Source organism: Neomonachus schauinslandi, chromosome 11 (assembly GCF_002201575.2).
Source record: "Neomonachus schauinslandi chromosome 11, ASM220157v2, whole genome shotgun sequence".
Lineage (NCBI taxonomy): Eukaryota > Metazoa > Chordata > Mammalia > Carnivora > Phocidae > Neomonachus > Neomonachus schauinslandi.
The window spans coordinates 65772585-65796552 of record NC_058413.1 but is presented as its reverse complement, the minus strand read 5'-3'; the positions used below and the strand labels follow the sequence as shown (position 1 = coordinate 65796552).

The 23968-nt window shown below is 38.0% G+C and overlaps 1 protein-coding gene across 1 annotated transcript in view; it reads right to left on the bottom strand.

The window, feature by feature from the left end:
• The window catches only part of CCDC81 (coiled-coil domain containing 81), a 53630-nt gene extending 42684 nt beyond the window's left edge, over positions 1-10946 (bottom strand). Inside the window, exons 1-2 of the mRNA XM_044919778.1 lie at positions 10868-10946; positions 8084-8124 (exon numbers count right to left, since the gene is read on the bottom strand). Of these exons, the coding sequence (XP_044775713.1) occupies positions 8084-8124; positions 10868-10946 (120 nt within the window). The remainder of the gene's footprint in view (positions 1-8083; positions 8125-10867) is intronic.
• Between the last annotated feature and the right edge of the window lie 13022 nt (positions 10947-23968).

Here is a 23968-nt window from a genome sequence, read left to right as displayed (position 1 = left end):
AGAGTTCCTTTTATCCTATAAATAGAACTAGCCAAGTATAATCTAGACTTTTTATAAGTTTTTATTTAAATTCCAGTTAGTTAACATACAGTGTAATGTTAGTTTCCGGTGTACAGTTTAGTGATTAACCCTTCCATACAATGCCCGGTGCTCATCACAAGTTCGACCCTTAATCCCCATCACCTATTTCACCCTAGCCTTTTCTTTTTTTTTTTAAATTAACATATAATGTATTATTTGTTTCAGGGGTACAGGTCTGTGATTCATCAGTCTTACAGAATAAACAGTGCTCATCAAAACACATACCCTCCCTAATGTCAATCACCAACCACTTCATCCCTCCCATCCCCCTCCACTCCAGCAACCCTCGGTTTGTTTCCTAAGATTAAGAGTCTCTTATGGTTTGTCTCCCTCTCTGGTTTCTTCCCTAGGAATTCATCTTCTTTATCCATTCATCTGTTGATGGACATCTAGGCTCTTTCCATAGTTTGGCTATTGTGGACATTGCTGCTATAAACATTGGGGTGCATGTACCCCTTAGGATTGCTACATTTGTATCTTTGGGGTAAATACCGAGTAGAGCAATTGCTGGATCATATGGTAGCTCTATTTTCAACTTTTTGAAGAACCTCCATACTGTTTTCCAGAGTAGCTGCACCAGATTGCATTCCCACCAACAGTGTAGGAGGGTTCCCCTTTCTCCACATCCTTGCCAACATCTGTTGTTTCCTAACTTATTAATTTTCACCATTCTGACTGGTGTGAGGTGGTACTTCATTGTGGTTTTGATTTGGATTTCCCTGATGCCGAGTGATGTTGAGCACTTTTTCATGTGTCTGTTGGCCATTTGGATGTCTTCTTTGCAGAAATGTCTGTTCATGTCTTCTGCCCGTTTCTTGATTGGATTATTTGTTCTTTGGGTGTTGAGTTTGATAAGTTCTTTATAGATTTTGGATACCAGCCCTTTATCTGATATGTCATTTGCAAATACCTACTCCCATTCTGTCTGTTGTCTTTTGGTATTGTTGACTGTTTCCTTTGCTGTTTTATCTTGATGAAGTCCCAATAGTTCATTTTTGCCCTTGCTTCCCTTGCCTTTGGCGATGTGTCCAGGAAGAAGTTGCTGCGGCCGAGGTCGAAGAGGTTGTTGCCTTTGTGCTCCTCAAGGATTTTGATGGATTCCTGTCTCACATTTAGGTCTTTCGTCCATTTTGAATCTATTTTTGTGTGTGGTGTAAGGAAGTGGTACAGTTTTATTCTTCTGCATGTGGCTGTCCAATTTTCCCAACACCATTGTTGAAGAGACTGTCTTTTTTCCATTGGATATTCTTTCCTGCTTTGTCAAAGATTAGTTGACCATAGAGTTGAGAATCCATTTCTGGGTTCTCTATTCTGTTCCATTGATCTATGTGTCTGTTTTTGTGCCAGTACCATACTGTCTTGATGATGACAGCTTTGTAATAGAGCTTGAAGTCCGGAATTGTGATGCCACCAGCTTTGCTTTTCTTTTTCAACATTCCTCTGGCTATTCAGGGTCTTTTCTGGTTCCATTCAAATTTTAGAATTGTTTGTTCCAGCTCTGAGAAAAAAGTTGATGGTATTTTGATAGGGATTGCATTTAATGTGTAGATTGCTCTAGGTAGCATAGACATTTTCACAATATTTGTTCTTCCAATCCATGAGCATGGAATGTTTTTCCATTTGTTTGTGTCTTCCTCAATTTCTTTCATGAGTATTCTATAGTTAGCTGAGTTCAGATCCTTTGCCTCTTTGGTTAGATTTATTCCTAGGTATCTTATGGTTTTGGGTGCAATTGTAAATGGGATCAACTCCTTAATTTCTCTTTCTTCTGTCTTGTTGTTGGTGTATAGAAAGGCAACTGATTTCTGTGCATTGATTTTCTATCCTGCCACTTTACTGAATTCCTGTATGAATTCTAGCAATTTTGGGGTGGAGTCCTTCGGGTTTTCCACATAAAGTATCATATCATTTGCAAAGAGTGAGAATTTGACTACTTCTTTGCTGATTCAGATGCCTTTTCTTTCTTTTTGTTATCTGATTGCTGAGGCTAGGATGCCTAGTACTATGTTGAACAGCAGTGGTGATAGTGGACATCCCTGCCGTGTTCCTGACCTTAGGGGAAAAGCTCTCAGTTTTTCCCTGTTGAGAATATATATGCTGTGGGTTTTTCATAGATGGCTTTTATGATATTGAGGTATGTACCCTCTATCCCTATACTGTGAGGAGTTTTAATCAAGAATGGATGCTGTACTTTGTCAAATGCTTTTTCTGTATCTATTGAGAGTATCATATAGTTCTTGTCCTTTCTTTTATTAATGTAGTGTATTGCACTGATTGATTTGCAAATGTTGAACCAAACTTGTAGCTCAGGAATAAATCCCACTTGGTCATGGTGAATAATCCTTTTAATGTACTGTTGGATCCTATTGGCTAGTATTTTGGTGAGAATTTTTGCATCCATGTTCATCAGGGATATTGGTCTGTAATTCCCCTTTTTGGTGGGGTCTGTGTCTGGTTTTGGGATCAAGGTAAGGCTGGCCTCATAAAATTGATTTGGAAGTTTTCCTTCCGTTTCTATTTTTTGGAACAGTTTCAGAATCTTTAAATGTGGTAGAATTCCCCTGGGAAGCCATCTGGCCCTGGGCTCTTGTTTGTTGGGAGATTTTTGATTACTGCTTCAATTTCCTTGCTGGTTATGGGTCTGTTCAGGTTTTCTATTTCTTCCTGGTTTAGTTTTGGTAGTTTATACGTCTCTAGGAATACACCCATTTCTTCCAGATTGTCTAATTCGTTGGCATATCATTGCTCATAATATGTTCTTATAATTGTATTTCTTCTGTGTGTTGTGATCTCTCCTCTTTCATTATGATTTTATTTATTTGGGTCCTTTCTCTTTTCTTTTTGATAAGTCTGGCCAGAGGTTTATCAATCATATTAATTCTTTCAAGGAATGAGCTCCTAGTTTCATTGAACTGTTCTACTGTTCCTTTGGTTTCTATTTCATTGATTTCTGCTCTACTCTTTATTATTTCTCTTCTCTTACTGGGTTTAGGCTTTATTTGCTGTTCTTTCTCCAGCTCCTTTAGGTGTAAGGTTAGGTTGTGTATTTGGGACTTTTCTTGTTTCGTGAGAAAGACTTGTATCACTGTATACTTCCCTCTTAGGACAGCCTTTGCTGCCTCCCAAAGATTTTGTTGTGTTTTCATTTTCATTTTTTTCCATGAATTTTTTTAATTCTTCTTTAATTTCCTGGTTGACCCATTCATTCTTTAGTAGGATGCTCTTCAGCCTCCATGTATTTGAGTTCTTTCCAACTTACCTCTTGTGATTGAGCTCAAGTTTCAAAGCATTGTGGTCTGAAAATATGCAGTCTTTTGGTACTGGTTGAGACCTGATTTGTGACCCAGAATGTGATCTATTCTGGAGAATGTTCCATGTGCACCAGAGAAGAATGTGTATTCTGTAGCTTTGGGATGGAATGTTCTGAACATATCTGTGAAGGCCATCTGGTCCAGTGTGTCATTTAAAGCCCTTATTTCCTGGTTGATCTTTTGCTTAGATGATCTGTCCCATTTCCATGAGGGGGGGTGTTAAAGTCCCCTACTATTATTGTATTGTTGTTGATGTGTTTCTTTGATTTTGTTATTAATTGGCTTATATAATTTGCTGCTCCTATATTAGGGGCAGAAATATTTACAGTTTTTAGATCTTGTTGGATAGACCCTTTAAATACGATATAGTGTCCTTCCTCATCTCTTATTACAGTCTTTGGTTTAATATCTAATTTGTCTGATATAAGGATTGCCACCCCAGCTTTCTTTTGATGTCCATTAGCATGATAAATGGTTTTCCACCCCCTCACTTTAAATCTGGAGGTGTCTTTGGGTCTAAAATGAGTCTCTTGCAGACAGCAAGACTTGCTTTTTTATCCAATTTGATATCCTGTGTCTTTTGATTGGGGCATTTAGCCAATTTACATTCAGGGTAACTATTGAAAGATATGAATTTAGTGCCATTGTTTTGCCTGTAAGGTGACTGTTACTGTATATTGTCTCTGTTCCTTTCTGGTCTATGTTACTTTTGGGCTCTCTCTTTGCTTAGAGCACCCCTTTCAATATTTTTTGTAGGGCTGGTTTGGTGATTGCAAATTCTTTTAGTTTCTGTTTGTCCTGGAAGCTTTTTATCTCTCCATTTTCAATGACAGCCTTACCCTAGCCTTTACTTAATGACCCATTCAAAAAGTATTTATGGAGTGTCTACTCTGTGCCATCTGATAAATATAAACCTTCATTCATATACCATTCATATACCATTCTATAACACAGGAATAAAGTCAAGCACCATTGAGGCAGGAAAGCCTGTTGTCTGTACATTAACTGTCTCCATACTTCTGTTTTTGCTTAATTCTTTTTTCTTGGCTGGGGGGTGCTCTTTAATAAGAGATTTTGTGTGTGTGTGTGTGTGTGTGTGTGTGTGTGTGTGATCTTTCTCCACAACCCTGCCCAGATGATAAACTCCACGACAGCAGGAACCTAAGTTGTTTGGTGCACTGAATCTTTGTGTACTATCAACAGTGAGTAGCATGTAATAGCCTTCAATATTTTTTAAATGTCTTATGTCCATAGAACATCATTACCAAATCTATAAAACAATATATTCTTTTTCTAATTGAGATTCAATTGACACAATATTATATTAGTTTCAGGTGTACATGATTCAATATTTGTCTATATTGCAAAATGATCACCATATTTTTACTTAATTTTTGACTTGCTTTTCATTCTCATTTGTTAATGTTAGACTACCAGCTGTCACCACTCTCTGCTGCTAGTGCTCTGCAGAACCCCTACCTAATCCTAATTTACTGCTTCTGACTTGCTGTGTTTTTTATTTCAACAGATATACTTATCTCTAAAACAATAGTATTTAACCACAGACCTTAGGGTAGGGACCCAAGCAAGGTCTTGAATCAGTGCATAGACTTCTCACTATCTGCTCTGAATGATCAGAGAGAGGTCTTCTATGTTTTTCTTGTTCTGAGCTGTGTTCCCCCCCCCAAAAAAAAAACTGTGGAAGAAAAATAAGTAGTTGCCAATAACTAGTGTTAAATATGGGATATGAAGGTATACTCTAGGTATAACCAATATTTAGAAATACAGAGACTTGGCGGTGGGCACTGCAGAATGGACTTCACTGGCTCATGCGCCTCACTCCCCTTCCTCTGCAACTAAGTCTGACAAACCCAATATGGCTTAGAGTGAGAAATTTGATAAATTGAAATTGAAGAAGACAGAAACTCAGGAGAAAAATCCACTGCCTTCCAAAGAAACAACTGAACCTGAAAAGCAAGCAGGTGAATCTTAATGAGGCGTGTGCAGCCAATATGCATGGTACATTCCACAAGCATTGCCTTCTTACTTCTTTTAGCTGTTTAACTTTGTCAGATGCAAAGAAGTTGGATCAAGTTTAAATGGCTGTGCTGCCCTTTTTCACATCAAAGAATTCAGAACTACTGACAACGAAAACCACGCTTGCCTCTCCCATCTGCCTGTCTGTCTGGCAGGGAAGGAAAAGAACTGGCATGTTGGTAAAGGAAGAAGCTGGGTGGGAGGACAGTGAAATCTAGAGTAAAAATGAAGCTGGTCCAAAGTGTCCTGCAGGCTGTAAAATGCAGTTTAACCACAATGCCATTTTTTTGTTCAATTTTAATTATTGGAATGCACAATTATTAATATACAAATAAAAAATTTTTAAACCTGGAAAAAAAACACAGAAAATTAAGTCTGTGTTGACATCTCCATTCCAAACCCAATGATGTGTATATATTAAAGATACTTTCCAGGGGCACCTGTGTGGCTCAGTCAGTTGAGCATCTGACTCTTGATTTCAGCTCAGGTCATGATCCCACGGTTGTGTGATCCAGTCCCGTGTTGGGCTCTGTGCTCAGTGGGGAATCTGCTTGAGATTTTCTCTCCTTCTGCCCCTCACCCAGCTCGTGCTCTCGTTCTCTCTCTCAAATAAATAAATAAAATCTTAAAAAAAAAAAAAACTTTCCATTGAGGAACTCTTTGCAAATCAAGAGTGTTATGTTTTATTTTTTTTTTAAAGATTTTATTTACTTATTTGACAGAGAGATAGAGAGAGAGCACAAGTAGGCAGAGAGGCAGGCAGAGGGAGAGGGAAAAGCAGACTCTCCACTGAGCAGGGAGCCCGACATGGGGTTTGATCCCAGGACCCTGGGATCATGACCTGAGCCGAAGGCAGCCTCTTAACTGACTGAACCACCTAGGTGCCCCTAGAATGTTATGTTTTAATTCTCAAAATAAAAGATCAAGAACAGTGACATTTACCAGGTTGCCACTTTGGGATATGGATGCAGTTGGTGACAAAAGACAAATTCTCTCCCCACTTTGGAAACTGCTTGATTTATTTGTACAACTTTTATTTCTTTTTTTTTCCTTTTTTTAAAATTTAAATTCAACTAAATAATTAAAATTGTTTGAACAAAAAAATGGCACTGTGGTTAAACTGCGTTTTACAGTTCAAAAATTAATGTATTATTTGTTTCAGGGGTATAGGTCTGTGATTCATCAGTCTTACATAATACCCAGTGTTCATTATAACACATACCCTTCCCAGTTACCCCATCCCTCCACTCCCCTCCAGCAACCCTCAGTTTGTTTCATATGATTAAAAGTCTCTTATGGTTTGTCTCCCTCTCTGGTTTCATCTTGTTTCATTTTTTCCTCTCTTTCCCCTATGATCCTCTGCCTTGTTTCTTAAATTCCACATGTCAGTGAGATCATATAACTGTCTCTCTCTGATTGACTTATTTCATTTGGCATAATATATAACTTTTATTTCTAATGGCTTAAACCACTACTTAAGGCAAGGAAACTGCAATCTTTTAATTCCAGTATATCAGGGTTATAAATATTTTTATTAATATGCCAGAGAAGGAATAGGTAGGCAATGAGAAGTAGCAGTGATTCTCATGGGCATCTGGGAACAAGTTGGGTGATAGAAATTCACTCACCCACCAAAGAAAACTAGGGTTGCATGCTACAGTGAGCCAAGTGACAAGATTACAACCAAGTGTTTCCTCTGCTCTGCTCCATCCTACTGTATTCCCCACTCTTTCCCACCACCATAGACAAAAGAATTCTACTTCTGGTTGCTAAGAACTAAGAAGGTCTTACAACCAATCCCAATTGTATACTGAGTCAAAATTTTCATCATGACCAAAAATGTCATTAATTTACTAATAATACAGAATCTCCATACCCAGATTTACATGGAGACCTTTCAAATTAAGCCAAAACTATTAAATCTTTCACCTAGACTCATGATAGGCAGCTCAAATTTCAGGAAAACAATCTATACCAAAAGGAAATGATTTAATTAGAGCCAGGAGAAATTATATCACTTGCAACCAAACCCTAATGAAAAGACTTGACTGAGCTTAACTGGAAATTTGAGGATCATCTTTCTTCATTTGGATAATATATTCAAGTCATGGTGTTTTACTCTATACAATCTAACAGGCAAAGTTATATAAGAGCAGAGTTTATTATTCTAAACCGAAATTTGCTATTTCTTACTGAAGAAAAAAAGAAAAGCTGCACATCATTCCCTTTAGGAAGCTTTAGGGTCCTGCACTTCAATTGGAATAGACAGATTTGAAAATCTTACAAACTATGATTTTAACTTTAATTTTTCTGACATCCCAAAGTCAGAGAGGGTATCAGTAAATCTCAAAACACAAAGAATTGTAATCCAGTCTAAGAAGCAAGTTAAAGAATATGCTAATTTTACATTTTAGAGAAAGGTGTAATACAAGAATCACTATTATGAAGAAATAATCCCTAGACATACCTTCTATACTCAGTTCAACCATTACTTGACTTCAAATTCTAAACATTTTATGCATTCAAAACCATATTTTTAAACACAGCGCCAAGTAGCAGGAATACTGTATTTTATATATGATCACTATAAAAAAGAACTAAGTGTCCATTATGTAAATTATGGAATAATACATGCTTGAAATAGATATTAATACCAAATATAAAAGATAAGCTCCCTGACTTCGTAAGACATCTTCTAAAATTAAAATACCGACACACAAACAAAGCAAAATATTCAAGAATGATTTGAACAAAGAAACATATTCCCAGAGCATAGTGCAGTGAAAAGATCAGTGTGTTGCACTGAAGACCTACAGCCGTCCTGCCTCCGAAGATTGCTAGCTATGTAGTCTTCAAAAGTTTGACCGAGTTCACATCCATAAAATGATGACAGGACCTTCTAAGTACCATAACTACATAATACTTAACTTCGGTGAAACATATGGAAGTAACAGGGCTCAATATATACAATGATGTAAAGTTAATTTATGTGTTTTGCTGAGATTGGAAGTTTATCCTCATCTCCTTCACAATGGGTCATTCGTGAACGTTAATAAGTAGTTACTTGACTTCTGTTTCTGTCCTTCAACCAATAAAGCTCTTGCTGAGGTCCCCAATGGTCTCCTTGTCAATAGATTCAATAGATATGTTTAATTTTCACCTCTCTGACCCCTCAGTCATATCTAACACTGATGACCACTCTCTCCTCCTTTAAACACCTCTCCTGTTGGCTTTTGTGACAACTACGGTCTCTTGGGTTTTCTTCCTACCTGTCTAGCCATTTCTTCTCATTCTCATTTGTAAGCTCATCTTCCTCAACTCAGCCATTAAATGTTGGAATTTTGGGGCACCTGGTTGGCTCAGTTGGTTAAGCGTCTGCCATCAGCTCAGGTCATAATCCCAGGGTCCTGGGATCAAGTCCCACATGGGGCCCCCTGCTCAGTAGGGAGTCTGCTTCTCCCTCTGCCCCTTCTCTTCCCTCCCACCCTGTTCATGCTCTCTCTCTCTCTCTCTCTCTCAAATGGGTAAATAAAATCTTTAAATAAATAAATAAATAAATAAATAAATAAATAAATAAATAAATAAAATGAATGTTGGAATTTTCAAAGGTACAGCTCTCGGCCTTCATTCTTCACTCCAGACTCTTCTTAAACAGTCACACCCATGCCCAGGGCTTTAATGACCACCAAAATGCTGATAACTCCCAAGTGTTTTTTTAGAAGCCCAGACGCCCTCCCCATTTTCAGGTTCTGGACCTGTGTATCCAACTGCCTCTTTGGATATCTCACAGAGACTCTTCACGTGCTCAAAACCAGCATTTTCTTCCCCTTAAATCTTGCCCTGTATCCAGGGTTTCAATCACAATGACTGCCACCATCATCTATTCAATTATATAAGCCAGGAACTCAATTCATCCTCAAGACTTCTTTCTCTCCCACCCTCCTATCCAGTTCACCACCACAATCTGTAGATTTTACCTCTAAATAGCCTTTCAGTCTGTCTACTTCTCTCCACTTTTACTGCTACCAATTTAGACCAAGCTACCATTCACTCTCACTTAAGTTACTGTTCTAGGCATCCTTGACCCTCCAATTCATTCTCCACTTGGCAAACAAAGCAATCTTTTTCAAAACACAGACTTGATCACGTCATTCAACTCCTCCTTTAGCTCCATGCAAAAACACTTAACGGCCTTCAATCAGGCTTAAAATAAAGGCCACTATCCTTTATATGATTTACAAGGCCCTGCATCACCTGACCTGTTTCTCCAGCCTCCTTTAGAACACACTCACTCCTACACTTACAAAGCAGCCATTTTTACTTTCCTTCAATTCCTCAAGTCACCCCTTGCTCCCTCTCATCAACACACTCTTGTTTTTTCCTCTGCCAAGAACGTTGCCTCCCCTCCACTCCCTACCATACTGATCCATCTCATCTATTTAACTGCAACTCATTCTTCACACGTTAGCTCAAATCTCTTCTTCAGCAAATCTTGACACACATCCCCATCCTCGCCCTCAGTAAAAGTTCCCAGTGTACCATGCACCTCCTCCTTAGTAGCACTTACGAATTGTAAATTAATATTTATTTCTGTGATTATTTGGTTAATGTGTATCTCTCCCCCACTAGACTATAAAGTCCAAGGTTTTTGCTCACCATCAGTTCTCTGGTACCCAACACATAGAAGGTTTTCAAAATCACTCATAAATAAATTAAATATAAATTTATAAATATGGCAAATATTTTTTAATCCATAAAACTATTAATGCTTCTTCTGGAATTATTGTAACAGGAAAAAATAGGAGTGATGCAGGGGAAAGAAAAGAGGCATTTACTCCTATTTATTTTTGTCTTCTTAAGTCATTTGGTTAAAGCATAGGCAACGTCCCTAAATTACAATGACTTGATAGTAACAATAGTTTCCATTTCTGGAAAACCAAGGGCTCCATTGCTTACAGACATCTCAGTGTCACTTTAGGGGGACTCTTCTAAGAAACTATGCTTTTGATCAAGTCTAGTAAGATTTCTATAAGAAGCTGCCGGGTCTTCTTCCAACCACCCAGTTCCTTTTATGACCATCTCACTTAACACAACCCCAAAACATCAAGGGCAACCAAGGTAGCCTTTTCTTTGCATGAAGTCTGAGAAGGAGCCATTTGGGGTGGTTGTTTTTAGCTAACATTTATTGAGCACTTACTTTGTGCTAGTACCCAAGTTAATACATTAACTCCTTTAATCAAAATCCTCAGCTGGCCCCTTTCCCTCATTAAGGCAGTCAATAAAGAAACTGTCTCTGGGCATCCAACTTGAGCCTGCTGTGATTACCAGCTGGTTGCCAAGACAACATGGCCACTCCAGAGGATAGGGAAGGAGATTTTCCACCTCCCCACAAGCGGGTTAAGATCCAGCCCCCAGGGCCCTCGCCCCACATCGCTTACCCTCCTGGCTCAGCGACAGCAGCGTGGGCAGCACCTGCCTGCCCAGGTCTTGCACGGAAGGGACGATGGTGTCCAACATCACAGGTCTCCAGTTGGCTAGGTGCTCAGTCCTCGATGGGTCTCTTCTTTCTTTATATGGAGTTTGTACAAAAGTGATTTTCCCACCCTTCAATCCCCTCTCCTCAGAGCTTTGGATGTACCTTAAAAACAAAAATTACCAAATCTTGATTTTTTTTTTTTTCTTTCTTAAACGCTCTTTCTCGCTGTCCCTCCCACCATGTGCTGGCTCTGCCTGAGTGGCTCCCACCGCAGGAAGCCTGAGAGCTGTCCAGCACCAGTATGCAAATCCAAGCCCTTGGGGCCACCGAGAGGCCCAGTGAGAGGTTGAGCGGGAGCTAAGAGCTGGCAAGGAGGACTAAGGGAGGGCGAGGTGTGTTGCTAGGACGCGACAAAGGCTTGCTACGTTGCTAGAGTGTCAAAGCAAGGCCTTGGCCCCGCCTCCTATGATGGGTCGGGCGGGGCCCCACGTTGCCCGGGTGATTCCAGAGCTCCCAACAGAGAGTTGGGGTGTAACTTCACGTTTTTATCTTTGTTTTTTCTTTCCCTTCTTACCCTGGGCAGCGAAGAGACTTGCTCGCTTTTTAACCACCTTGGACCAATTTGGGAATACCTTTTAACCCTAGCGGTGGACATTTGAGTCCCCGGATCTGTGTGAGGGTTGCAGTTTGAACTGGACCTTGTTTCTCGCATTTGGTTTTCTTGGGCTCTCTTCCGAGGAAATGGAGAGCTGGAGGACTGGGGAGAGAAACTGACGTTTCTCTAATGACAGTCATTTTTTAATTCCCTGGACACTGCACGAATGTCATCCTACAGACTTGTTTTAATACTCTCCCCTCTGCTGATAATGAATTATCCCAAAGTGAACACACACATAAGCCCCACCCAGGTCAAGAAATAGAACCCTTGCACCCATCACTCACTACTCAAGATTAGGCAAGCTACCCTACCTCTCTGAGGTTCTCTACAAAAACTGAGAGTTAATAAAACAAAAGTCACACAAAGAGTTTTCCCAGAGTGTGTCCCACAGAATACTAACTTCTTATGGTATAAATAAATGATAAGTGGAAAAAGGAAGGGAGGGAGAGGAAGGAAGCCCTATCACCACAGAAACACCTCATTCCTCCTCCAGGCATTACTCCAACAAACATGATAAATTTGTTTTGCCTGTGTTTGAACTTTTGGAATCATATAGTATGTATTCTTTTGTGTGTGGCTCTGTCATTCAACTGTGAGATTCTCCATGGCTTCTGTAGTAGCAATTTGTTCATCTTCACTGTTGCATATTATTCCTGTGCATGAATATGGCACAATGTATTTATCCATTCCACTGCAGAGGGAACATTTGAGTTATTTCCATTGGGGGGCCAATAGGAACAATGTTGCTGCAAACATTCTTGAACAAAACTTTTGATGTACATACATACTCATTTCTTATGTATATACAATTAGGAGTAGATTACTGGGTCATGGGAAATGCAGATTTTAACACATAATGCCAAGCAGATTTCCAAAGTGACTGCTGCAATGGTGGTGGGAGGGAGAAACTTCTGGCACTTCATGTGAACAGAAACTAGGGATGCTGGACGGCCTGCAATGTACAGGACAGTCCTATACAATGAAGACTGTTCCATATTCTGCACTATGTTGAAATATCTCATCAGACTTCCATATAAGAAAAAAAAAAGGATGCTTATGAACCTAGAAAAAAACCCACTTTAAGTGCAAATACAAAGAAGTTTCTGCTTAATTTCAATATCACTTAATTTCCTAGAAACTCAAAATCCAAGTAAACCGGGGAATTACGGCTTTTTTTTTTCAGGATTTAAGATTATGCCTTTTTTTCAGGATTTAAGAAGAATTCTTCACTATTTAGGAAAACTATAATCATTATGATCAATGAGTCTGGTGGCTGTTGAGTAGTGATAGTGATTCTTCCTGTTGGTATAAGCATGTGGCAACTTCATTTGCCTTCCAGCATAGTCATGCCTAGACATGTATATATTAAAATATACATTACTTACATTATACTAGAGTTCGGACTTTATATTCTTTTTTTTTAAAGTAGGCTCCATGCTGGGAATGGAACCCAATGCAGGGCTTGAACTCACAAACCTGAGGTTGAGAGCTGAGCTGAGATCAAGAGTTAGATGCTTAACCTACCAAGCCACACAGGTGCCCCCTTTATAGTCATTTTTAAATGGTATGGATAAATAAGCTGAATTATCCATAAACCTCACTTCAGGATAGTAACAAGGCATTCAGGCAAAATATTTGTTATAAAAAGGAATCATTGTGTCTAATAGGCCTGAGAACCTCTGTGCTAAAAAAGACAAGCTCCATAACTCAGCTTTTCTCTCTCTACCTTCTACTAAGAAGCTCAGAACTAGGTTTTAGGCCTTGCATAAGCTAGTTTCTTGGAAAAATAATTTCCTCCCACTCTCTCTTTTACCACCTGCCTCCTGTCCTTAGTCTATGATGGTGTTTAGTCTTCAAGCACTTATCTTTGCAGAATAGGCTGTCTTAAATTATTTGGGGGAAATAAGGGAGGAATGGAGCAGCGGCAAACAATAGGCAAACTCTTTTGTGACAGTTGTCCTGACAATTGCTGAGCAAGCTAATTTTTAGTGGTCATATCAGCATTATTATTCAATCTTAAGATAATGAAATTGAAAAAATATATATTCTTTAGAATAATAGATTGGATTGACTTAAACATGATGATGATACTTCTAGTCTCCAGAAAAGCTGTCTTCAGTTTCAAAAAATGGTTATGAATGACTGCTGATTATTAGTGAATTATAGATGACCAAAGAAGGATCTACAAATGATGAAGGCAAAGACCATTCTTTCAACATCTTTTCCTTTTACCAAAGGTATCTTGACAAAAGAGGCTGTGGAAACACACATGACCCAGTGTTTACTAGCAACTTGAATGAGCTATAAACATGTATCCTGAAAAGAAATACCCTTTAGTTGATAACAAAGCTCAAGCAAACATTGCAATTCCACTGCTTAGAATTTGCTCTTTGGATACACCTGCATGATACAGACAGATATATATATATATGAAACATTGTTTGTAATGCTAATTATTAGAATTAACCTAAGATAATCATCACAGGGAACTAGTTAAATCATAAATTGTACTTTGGAATACATGTTGAAGAGTTTGCTTAAAAGAAAGCTGTTCAGGGCGCCTGGGTGGCTCAGTTGGTTAAGCGACTGCCTTCGGCTCAGGTCATGATCCTGGAGTCCCGGGATCGAGTCCCACATCAGGCTCCCTGCTCGGCAGGGAGTCTGCTTCTCCCTCTGACCCTCTTCCCTCTCGTGCTCTCTGTCTCTCATTCTCTCTCTCTCAAATATATAAATAAAATCTTTAAAAAAAAAAAGTCTGTGTTCCCTCTCTTGCTGTCTCTCTCTGTCAAATAAATAAATAAAATCTTAAAAAAAAAAGAAAGCTGTTCATTTATGTGCTGATATTTTAAAAGTTTCAAGATGTATTAAGTGAAAACTTGTTGCAGAATAGTATTAATAATATGATACTATTGTTTCAAGTATATATATACATGTTTATAAATTCATAGAATATTTGAGGAAAGATACATAAAAATATTAATAGTGGTTATTTTTGGATAGTGTGGAGTTGTGTATGGAGAGGGAGGAGTTCAGAGAACTTTTAGGTTAACTTTTCTCCTTTATTTACTGTTTACCAAGAGCATGGATTATCTTAGTAGTAATATTTTAAAGATAATTTGCCAAAGAAAGAGAAACAGAAGACAGAGAGAGGTAAAAGCAGAGTGCCGGGATTTATGAAAACACTGAAGGAAACAAACAGGGCCAAAATTTTCCAAGGTACTTTAATATACATACACTTTTCTGCAAGCTTCAGTTCACCTTGCAAAACCCAATTGAATGGGCAGTCACTTTTACCCAGACCCCAAAGCATACACAATATTCAGTGGCTTGTATTAAAGGCAACTTGGAAACCTATTAAAAAAGAAAATATTTGTGGGGTGCCTGGGTGGCTCAGTAGTTAAGCATCTGCCTTCGGCTTGGGTCATGATCCCAGGGTCCTGGGATCGAGCCCCGCATCGGGCTCCCTGCTCAGCGGGAAGACTGCTTCTCCCTCTCCCACTCCCCCTGCTTGTGTTCCCTCTCTCGCTGTCTCTCTCTCTGTCAAATAAATAAATAAAATCTTAAAAAAATAAAAATAAAAAATAAAACATTTGTAATATTCTTTTTAATATTATACAACACAGAATAAAAGTTTTCAATAAATAATTTAACCCACATCTATTAAGTATCTAATATGTGTCAAGCACTTTGCTAGTTGGTAAGAGGAATACAGCAGAAGAAAATCCCTACACCATTCATTTGCCATTTAACAAATATTTATTGAAGAAAGTTCTAAAATCAGGATTGGATTCCTAAGTCAATGTGTAAATTGAAAATTCAATAAATGAGCAAAATTACTCTAGAAATACCTTCTTAGGAAGGCACCATGTTAGAGACCCAGATAGCATCACTTGGTTCATAGACCCAATACAGCCAGTTTTTCTCTCCAGTTTTGGATCAGATCATTTTCCTGTGAGCATGTAATGAAGCAACTGGTTTATGATGAGGAAAGCAGTCTTGTCTGAAAAATTTAACCAAATAGTAGAATTGCACTCAGCACAGTGAGATGCCATGATAGGTACTCGGGAACTGAGATAGACTGAAAATATACCAGATGCATATCTCCAATCCCTTGCTTACTCAAGGGCTTATGCAGAAATGGACTTGTGGTGGATTTCTACCACATTAACTTAGCTAAGATGGAACTGCATTTCCCAGAATTCCCTTCCCTGTATGGCTCTAGGATAAGGTTAGTAAAAAGAGAAATTTGTGTGAGATTTGAAAGGCAGAAGTAAAGCTGAAGACATTTTTATGTTCTGAAGATCATTGTAGGGCCAGACACTGATCTGCTGGCTCACCATGTAGGCATGGGCCAGCAGCCTGGCCTGCACTCTCCAGCTCCCACCAGATCTCCTCCTTCAGCTCCTCTGAATCCTCAAGTAGGTGCATGTTCAACAGTGTGGCCAAAGGCACCACCTTATCCTATAGGTCACATGTATCACTGAAGTTAGATACAATGAGAGACAAATACAAGTCCCAATTTGTTCCTACAGGTTCTAGTTTGTCCTCATGGGTTCCAACTTATCCTCACCAATCCCAATCATTTTTTTATTCTCCCCCATTTCATGACCGTCTTTCCTTCCTGACTGTTGTTCCTGCTGACTTCAGGCCCAACACCAGACATAGACTGCTTCAGAAGCCCCTACAATTATGTAAGGGCTAACGCCCATAGCAATCCCATATTCTTCATCATTCATAGGGCTTCTGATTCTGCTTCCTAAGTAAACTCTAACTGATACAGGACTAGTGGTTAGTTGTTAGAGAATTAAATTATTCTTTTTCAGCTTTACTTAGACTCGAAGTCATATAAATTGTGCACTGCAACTCTATTATAAAAATACATTAACACTCAGGTTAGAGGTATGAAGACAATAGAATGGGATTACAAGGAGAGAAATATTACTTAAAACTGAAATGATTTGTCTGAATGCTAAGCAAAGAGGTTTGAGCTTTATTTGGAAGTTGTAGATAGTTCCTAAAGGCCTTGGACTAAGACGACCTGATCACTCACAGAGTATATATTCTCCAGTACTGTATTAGGATGAGGTTCATATTTCACCACATGATATAAATAATCTGTATTTCAGATGGCAACTAAAATCAGAGAAATTTCTGAGGGAAATTTCTGGCCACAGGATGATTAATGTCACTGACAATGACACCTGTTTATAGACTTCTGAGAGATGAAACAGCAAAGATACAATACAATTGAAAAAAGGTAAATTAGCTACTGTGACAAATGAGAATATTTTGAGAATAAGTTATAAAATGATCACCCAAAAAGGAAATGTAGCAAAACTCATCAAATCAGACTACTTGAAAACAGAGCATTTCAAGTAATAGATAGCACACTGTCACCAGTCTGCCTGGACTATCCACAGGATAAAAGTCATACAATAGGACTTCCCATGTTTAATAGATGTGACCTCAATGAATAATAAATATGATAATAATACCCATGTATATAACATTATCTATTTGTGAATAGAAAGTTGATATTTATGCTATAATCATTTGCCCCGCCCCTCTTATAAACATTTTGTGACTTTTTTCTATTTCACATGTGCTAAAATGGAAAATTTGGCATGAGCTAACACCTAATATTAGCATAAATAATTTGTATGGCTGAAAAAACTATATTTCTGAGCTTCAATTTTTCATTGATAAAAATAGGAATAATAATGATAAATACTAATAGAGGAAATTCCCATATTTTAAAAGAAAAAATGGGAAAAACTAACATAAGAAAGATTTTTTTGGCTTCCAAAAATCCTAAACTTGCCGTTACTTGTCCAATTTCACTATTATACCATTCTACATAGGCAAAACAAAATGTGTATTCTATGGACAAAGGAATACTTCTTGATTTTTTTAAAATGAAGACTACTAATCAATAAGCAAATTCTGAAAAGAATTGAAATGTAGATGATTTTAGGCAATGTGTGATAAGGTAGTTAGCCAACTCACCTCACACAAAGATTAATTTAAAATGGATTGTAGAACTAAATCTAGAAGTAAAAACTATAAAGCCTCCAGAAGCTTTTAAAACATGTTTTCAAACATAAGGGAGAAATCTTGTGATATTCAGGTTAAGCATATATTTCTTAGGACACAAAAAGCATAAATTATTGAAGTTAAAAATGTGATAAATGGGACTTTATCAAAATTTAAAAGTTTTGCTCTTCAAAAACACCATTAAGAAATGAAAAAGAAAGACACAGAACAGGAACAACAGCTCCACAACCCCCTTGATTCCTACCCATTTCCAAGTCTTAGTTTCCCAGTTCCCATTACTCCATATGCTTCCTAACCATCTTCCAATAATTCCCTTCTCCTTAAGATAGCTCAAGTCAATATCTGTAGTCTTGTCTGCTTACAACTTTGTAAAACAACTAAAAGTCAGACTAGTGTGGTGGCATACAATGAGGCTATACATCTTCCCATCCCATTATCAGAGAATAAACTTGAGCATTAAGGAGAAACACTTAAATCCTAGCTTTAGTTAGTCAGGTGGCTTAAGCAGAGCCATGTGCATTTAATGTGAGGGTCCTTTGAAATGAAAACCAGAAAAAGAAAGGGGCAAATGCCAGTAGGAAGATTAGACATTTCTAATGTAGATTAGATTGTGTAGTCCTAGAATAGAAATCAGTCCTCATAAGAGCATACTAATTTGAGGTATTTTAGGAGAAAACCACTTGCAGCTGGGAACCACTCAATGGATTCCCCTTGCTCTCCCCCACTTTACAGAACCTCTCTGCCTGCAGAGAAAAATGGGGGAGAAAAGAAGGACCACGTGTATACATCTAATGAGTAGATTATGCAAGAGAATTTATGAGACACAAAAGAAACTAGGGGTTAAAACTTCTTTATTCTGTGGATTGGAGAGTGGCTTGTTCAAAAGACAAAGAAACAAGGAGGATCTCTCCTGAGATATTCTGTTCCTTTATGGCTTATGCAGTTAGGTCTAGCTCTGCTCTTGTACACGGCAAGGGAGTTAACTAGACCAAAAGCCTAATGCCTGCTCCCTGGCTATGGACTCCATATGATTTTGAAACAGTAAGTTGACCTGTTAGTTAAGAACAACATAAAGTTCTGTAAAGGTCTAATGTGTACTCAGAGAGAAGACTGCATTTGGTACAGGGAAACAGAACTCTACTCCATGACTGCTGACAGCTTATCAAGTCTTTCTTTCATGGATCATGCCTTTGGCATATCTAAAAAGTCATTGTCACACCTAAGGTCATTAAGATTTTCTCCTATGTTGTCTTGTAGGAATTTCAGTTTCATACTTTGTATTTAGGTCTATTATCCATTTTAGGTTAATTTTTGTGATGGGTATAAAGTCTGTGTCTAGATTCTTTTTTGTGTGTGAATGAGCAGTTGTTTTGGCACCATTTGTTGAAGAAACTATCTTTGCTCCCTTGTATTGCCTTTGCTCCTTTGCCAAAGATCAGTTGACTGTATTTCTGTGGGTCTATTTCTGGGCTCTCTGTTCTGCCTCACTATCTATTTGTCAATTCTTTTGCCAATACCTCACTGTCTTGATTACTATAGCTTTATAGTAAGTGTTGGAGTTGGACACTATCAGTCCACCAACTTTATTCTTTTTTGACATTGAATTGGCTCTTCTGGGTCTTTTGCCTCTTCATATGGACTTTAGAATCAGTTTGTTGATATCCACAAAGTTACTTGCTGGTATTTTAATGGGATTGCATTAAATCAATACATCAAGTTAGGAAGAACTGACATCTTGACAACATTGTGTCGTCCTATCCATGAACATCCTATTTTCATACTATTTCCTTTTCTTGTCTTATTGCATTAACTAGGACTTCCAGTACAATTGAAAAGGAGTGGTGAGAGGAGACATCCTTGTCTTGTTCCTAATCTTAGCAGGAAAGCTTCTAGTTTTTTACCATTAAGTATGATGTTAACTGTAGGGTTTTTGTAGGTGTTCTTTATCAAGTTGAGGATGTTACCCTTTACTCCTAGTTTGCTGAGAATTATTATTATGAATGGATGTTGAATTTTGTCAAATTTTTTTCTATACCTATTGAAATGATTATGTGATTTTTCTTCTTTAACCTATTGATGTGATGGATTACATCATTTGATTTTCAAATATTGAACCAGCCTTAAATACCTGGCTTAAATCCCACATGGTCATGGCATATAATTCTTTTTATACATTGTTGAATTCATTCACTAATATCTTTTTGAGGATTTTTGCATCTGTGTTCATGAGAGATGTTGATCTGTAGTTTCTTTTCTTGTAATGTCTTTGTCTGGTGTTAGGGTGATGCTGGCCTTAAAATGAGTTAGGAAGTATTCCCCCTGCTTCTATTTTCTGGAAGAGACTGTAGATAATCAGTATAATTTCCTCATTAAATATTCTATTGCAGGGCACCTGGATGGCTCAGTCATTAAGTGTCTGCCTTCTGCTCAGGTCATGATCCCGGGATCCTGGGATCGAGCCCCGCATCAGGCTCTCTGCTCAGCGGGAAGCCTGCTTCTCCCTCTCCCACTCCCCCTGCTTGTGTTCCCTCTCTTGCTGTCTCTCTCTCTGTCAAATAAATAAATAAAATCTTTTAAAAAAAATTCTGTTGCAGACCTCACCAGTGAACTCAGTAGGCCTGGTGCTTTCTGTTTTGGAAGATTATTAATAATTTACTTTCTTTAATAGATATAGACCCATATAGATTGTCTATTCTTCCTTTTGTTTTTCTCCAAATTGACTCCCAAGTTTTGAAGGACTTTTATCTACCACTATCTTTTCCATTTTTCTCAAACCCCAAGTACAAATACCACATGAAGGAAATAAAATTCCAAACAAGAAATATATATTATAGTTGTTCTAAGCAGCCTCATTAGTTATGCAATTTCCTTTAAATATACAATACATACCTAGTATTCTAATAGTTATCAGTCATTTCAGCATTCAAAAGAAGGCCAAAAGGTATGACAATTTGATTGTTCTTTGAAGCTGGTATATGATGGTAGGTCACTTCATCAATGAGTGACCCTGGCTGATACCCCACCTGGTAGATTTTAATAATTTGATTTCTGATACTTAGTGAACACTTAGTATATGAGTTTTATGTAAATTAACTCATTTGTACCTTACAATGTGCCTCTAAGGTAGATACCATTGTCACTTCATTTTACAGATGAGAAAACTAAGACACAGAGAGGCAAAGTAAGTTGATAAAATCACATCAGTAAGTAAATGGTAAAGCCAGGTTTTGAACCCCAGTTACGTGGCTCTAGAGGCCATTACCTTGACCACTTTAAATGATTCAGTTTTATTGTCCTCTACGCATCCTTGCAAAAACAAAAAGCAAAGCAAAACAAAACAAAACAAAAAACAGAAAACAGAAAACAGAAACAAAAACACAACTTTGTGTCTTTGGGAAAAGAAACTGCTAGTGCTGTTGTGATCTAAGAAAACTGTGGCTCCTGGTTGGAAAATATTAGGTTTTTATCAATTAAATAAAGTTGAATCTGGTGATGGCTCAGATGTCTAATACATATTAGTCCACAATGGGTTCTAAATGGAAAAAAAAGGAACAGTAGTTCCTGAAACTGCTTCAGTGAGTGTTTGAGCCAGAACATGTATAAGTAAATTTTATTTCACATTTAAACTTATTGTCTGACAGAGGCAATTAAATTTCTCTTTCATCTCTGCATTTGCCAAAGGGAAATTAAAATGGAGTTCTTTGGTCAAATAAGCTAGAAAAACATCAAGTTAAACAAATTTAAATAGGTTTCTTTACTGAGGGTTTTGCAGAGACTTTAGTATGTAACTACATAGTAACATGAATTTTAAGAGGTGGGAAGATTATGCTGTGTTTCTTAAACTATTTGATCATAGAAGCTTTTCTTCACAGCATCTAGCAGACTTAGTGTTTTATGGTATGCATATTAAAAAAATATTATGCCATATTCAATAAATTCATATTCCATATGATACTCATATATCATATTCAAAAAACTGGGAATAAACTGAGTCTTGGAAAGTATCATTCCCTAGTGAAAACAAAGCCCAAAACACCTCTCATACCTCAATTTCTTCCTTTGTGGATCCTTCTGAAACTCTAAAGTTGGAAGCTACTAGGGAAGCTTAATCAGGGAAGCATTCACATCTCCACAAAGCATACTGTCTTCATATCTTGTTCACCCCTTCAAAAAAAAAAAATCTATTGAGCATCTACTATTTGCTAACAATTAAAAAGATAGTTCCTGACCTCAAGAAGTTGACGGTCTATCCGGTTAAAAAGACAAGTAAATAGGCACTAATAATTTAGCATGATTAGATGCCACAGAATGCTATAGGAGAAAAGAAAAGATTATCTAGTCTTGAGGAGTTAAAGAAGGCTTCTCAGGGAGAGTGATATCAAAGCTGAGACCTAAGGACGGATTACAGGAACAAAGGGAATGGAAGAAGAGCATATCATGCAGAACAGAAAAACACATGCAAAGACCCCTTCAAACCATACACACACAGAATATGAGCAAGTTGGGGTGGGGAAGATGAGTATTAGGAAATAAAGCTGAAGAGGTAAGGAGGATCTCTAATGAATCCCTACTTCATTCTGAAATCGAGAAATTGAAGTATATTAAGCTAGGAATTGAGATGATCAGATTTACATATTATACAGATCACTCCAACTGCAGTGTGGCAAACAGGTTAGAGGAAGGAAGGATTCAAAGCAGCAGAGAGACTCTTTAAAAGACTCTCTCCAGGAAGGGTTTACTTCCTATTCAAAATGTCATCAGTGCAACAGCAGCAGCAATGGCAGCACCACCTGGAAGCCCGGAAGTGCCGGCCCATCCCAGGCCTACTGAATCAGAATCTACATTTATAAGGGCCCCGGAAGATTTGTTGGTACAGTAGAGTTTGAGAGGTACTGGCCTAAACTGCACAGTAGATGCAAAAATAAAGAAGTAAACACATTTAAGAACTATTTGGAGGAAGACATAATAGTACTTAGCATAACCATGGATTGGGTAGGGCAAGGAGAAAAGAGAAATCAGTAAGGTAAAGAAGCCTGATAGAAATTAATGCAATTTCCTAAGATAAGGGACACTGGGAACAGAGAGACAGAGGAAAGAGATGAGTTCTGTTTTGTATACAGTTGATCCTTGAACAACATGGGTTTTAACTGTGCAGATCCATTTATATATGGATTTTTAAAAATAAATACAATACAGTGCTGCAAATCTAATTTCCTGATTATTTTTTATGATTTTCTTAATAACATTTTCTTTACTCTAGCTTACTTTATTCTAAGAATATAGTATATAATACACATAACATACAAAATATGTGTTAGTCAACTGTTGACAGTATGGTTTCCAGTCAATAGTAGGCTATTAGTGGCTAAGTTTTTGGAGAGTCAACATTTATAAGTTTTCAACTTTTATTTGACCGGGGGTAGGGGGGCTTGGTGCCACTAACCCCTGCATTATTCAAGGGTCAGCTAAAAATCAGTATATTTTTAAGTTCCTATAGGACATGAAGCTTTTCAGGAAACAGCTGGAAGTAAAACTCTGGAGTTGAAAAAAGAGATCTGGAGTCATCAGAATGTGTTGAAATAGATTAGATCACTCTAGAGCTGCACTTTCTAATATGGTAGCCTCTAGCCTCATGTGAGGACATGAAATGGGATTACTGTGACTGAGAAACTGAATTTTAAAATTTTATTTATTTTTAATTTAAATTTAAAAGTCGGGGCCCCTGGGTGGCACAGTCGGTTAAGCAACCGACTCTTGGTTTTGGCTTAGGTCATGATCTTAGGGTCATGAGATCGAGTCCCGAGTCGGGCTCCTTGTTCAGTGGGAAGTCTGCTTCTCCCTCTGCCTGCCACTCTCCCTCTCCCCCTCTCTGTCAAATAAATAAATAAAAATCTTTAAAAACAAAAATAAAATAAAATAAAAGATTTTATTTGACAGAGAGACACAGCAAGAGAGGGAACACAAGCAGGGGGAGTGGGAGAGGGAGAAGCAGGCTTCCCACAGCGCAGGGAGCCTGATGCAGGGCCCGATCCCAGGACCCTGAGATCATGACCTGAGCCAAAGGCGGAATGCTTAACAACTGAACCACCCAGGCACCCCTATAAATAAAATCTTTAAAAAAAAATAAAAATAAAAATAAAGGGAACATTGATACAGGCAGAATCCCTGAGAAGTTAAATCAGGATGGGCTTTGAAATGAAGATGAGCCTTGGACAGCTAGAGAGAGCACTCCATCCCCAGTGACAGGAAGAATGGAGAAAAGGATAGGTACAGATGTTGGGCTGCAGAAAGTGGCAAACATTCCCATCTGATAATGTCTACTTTCTCAGAAAGTGACCGGTTGTCAGCTGA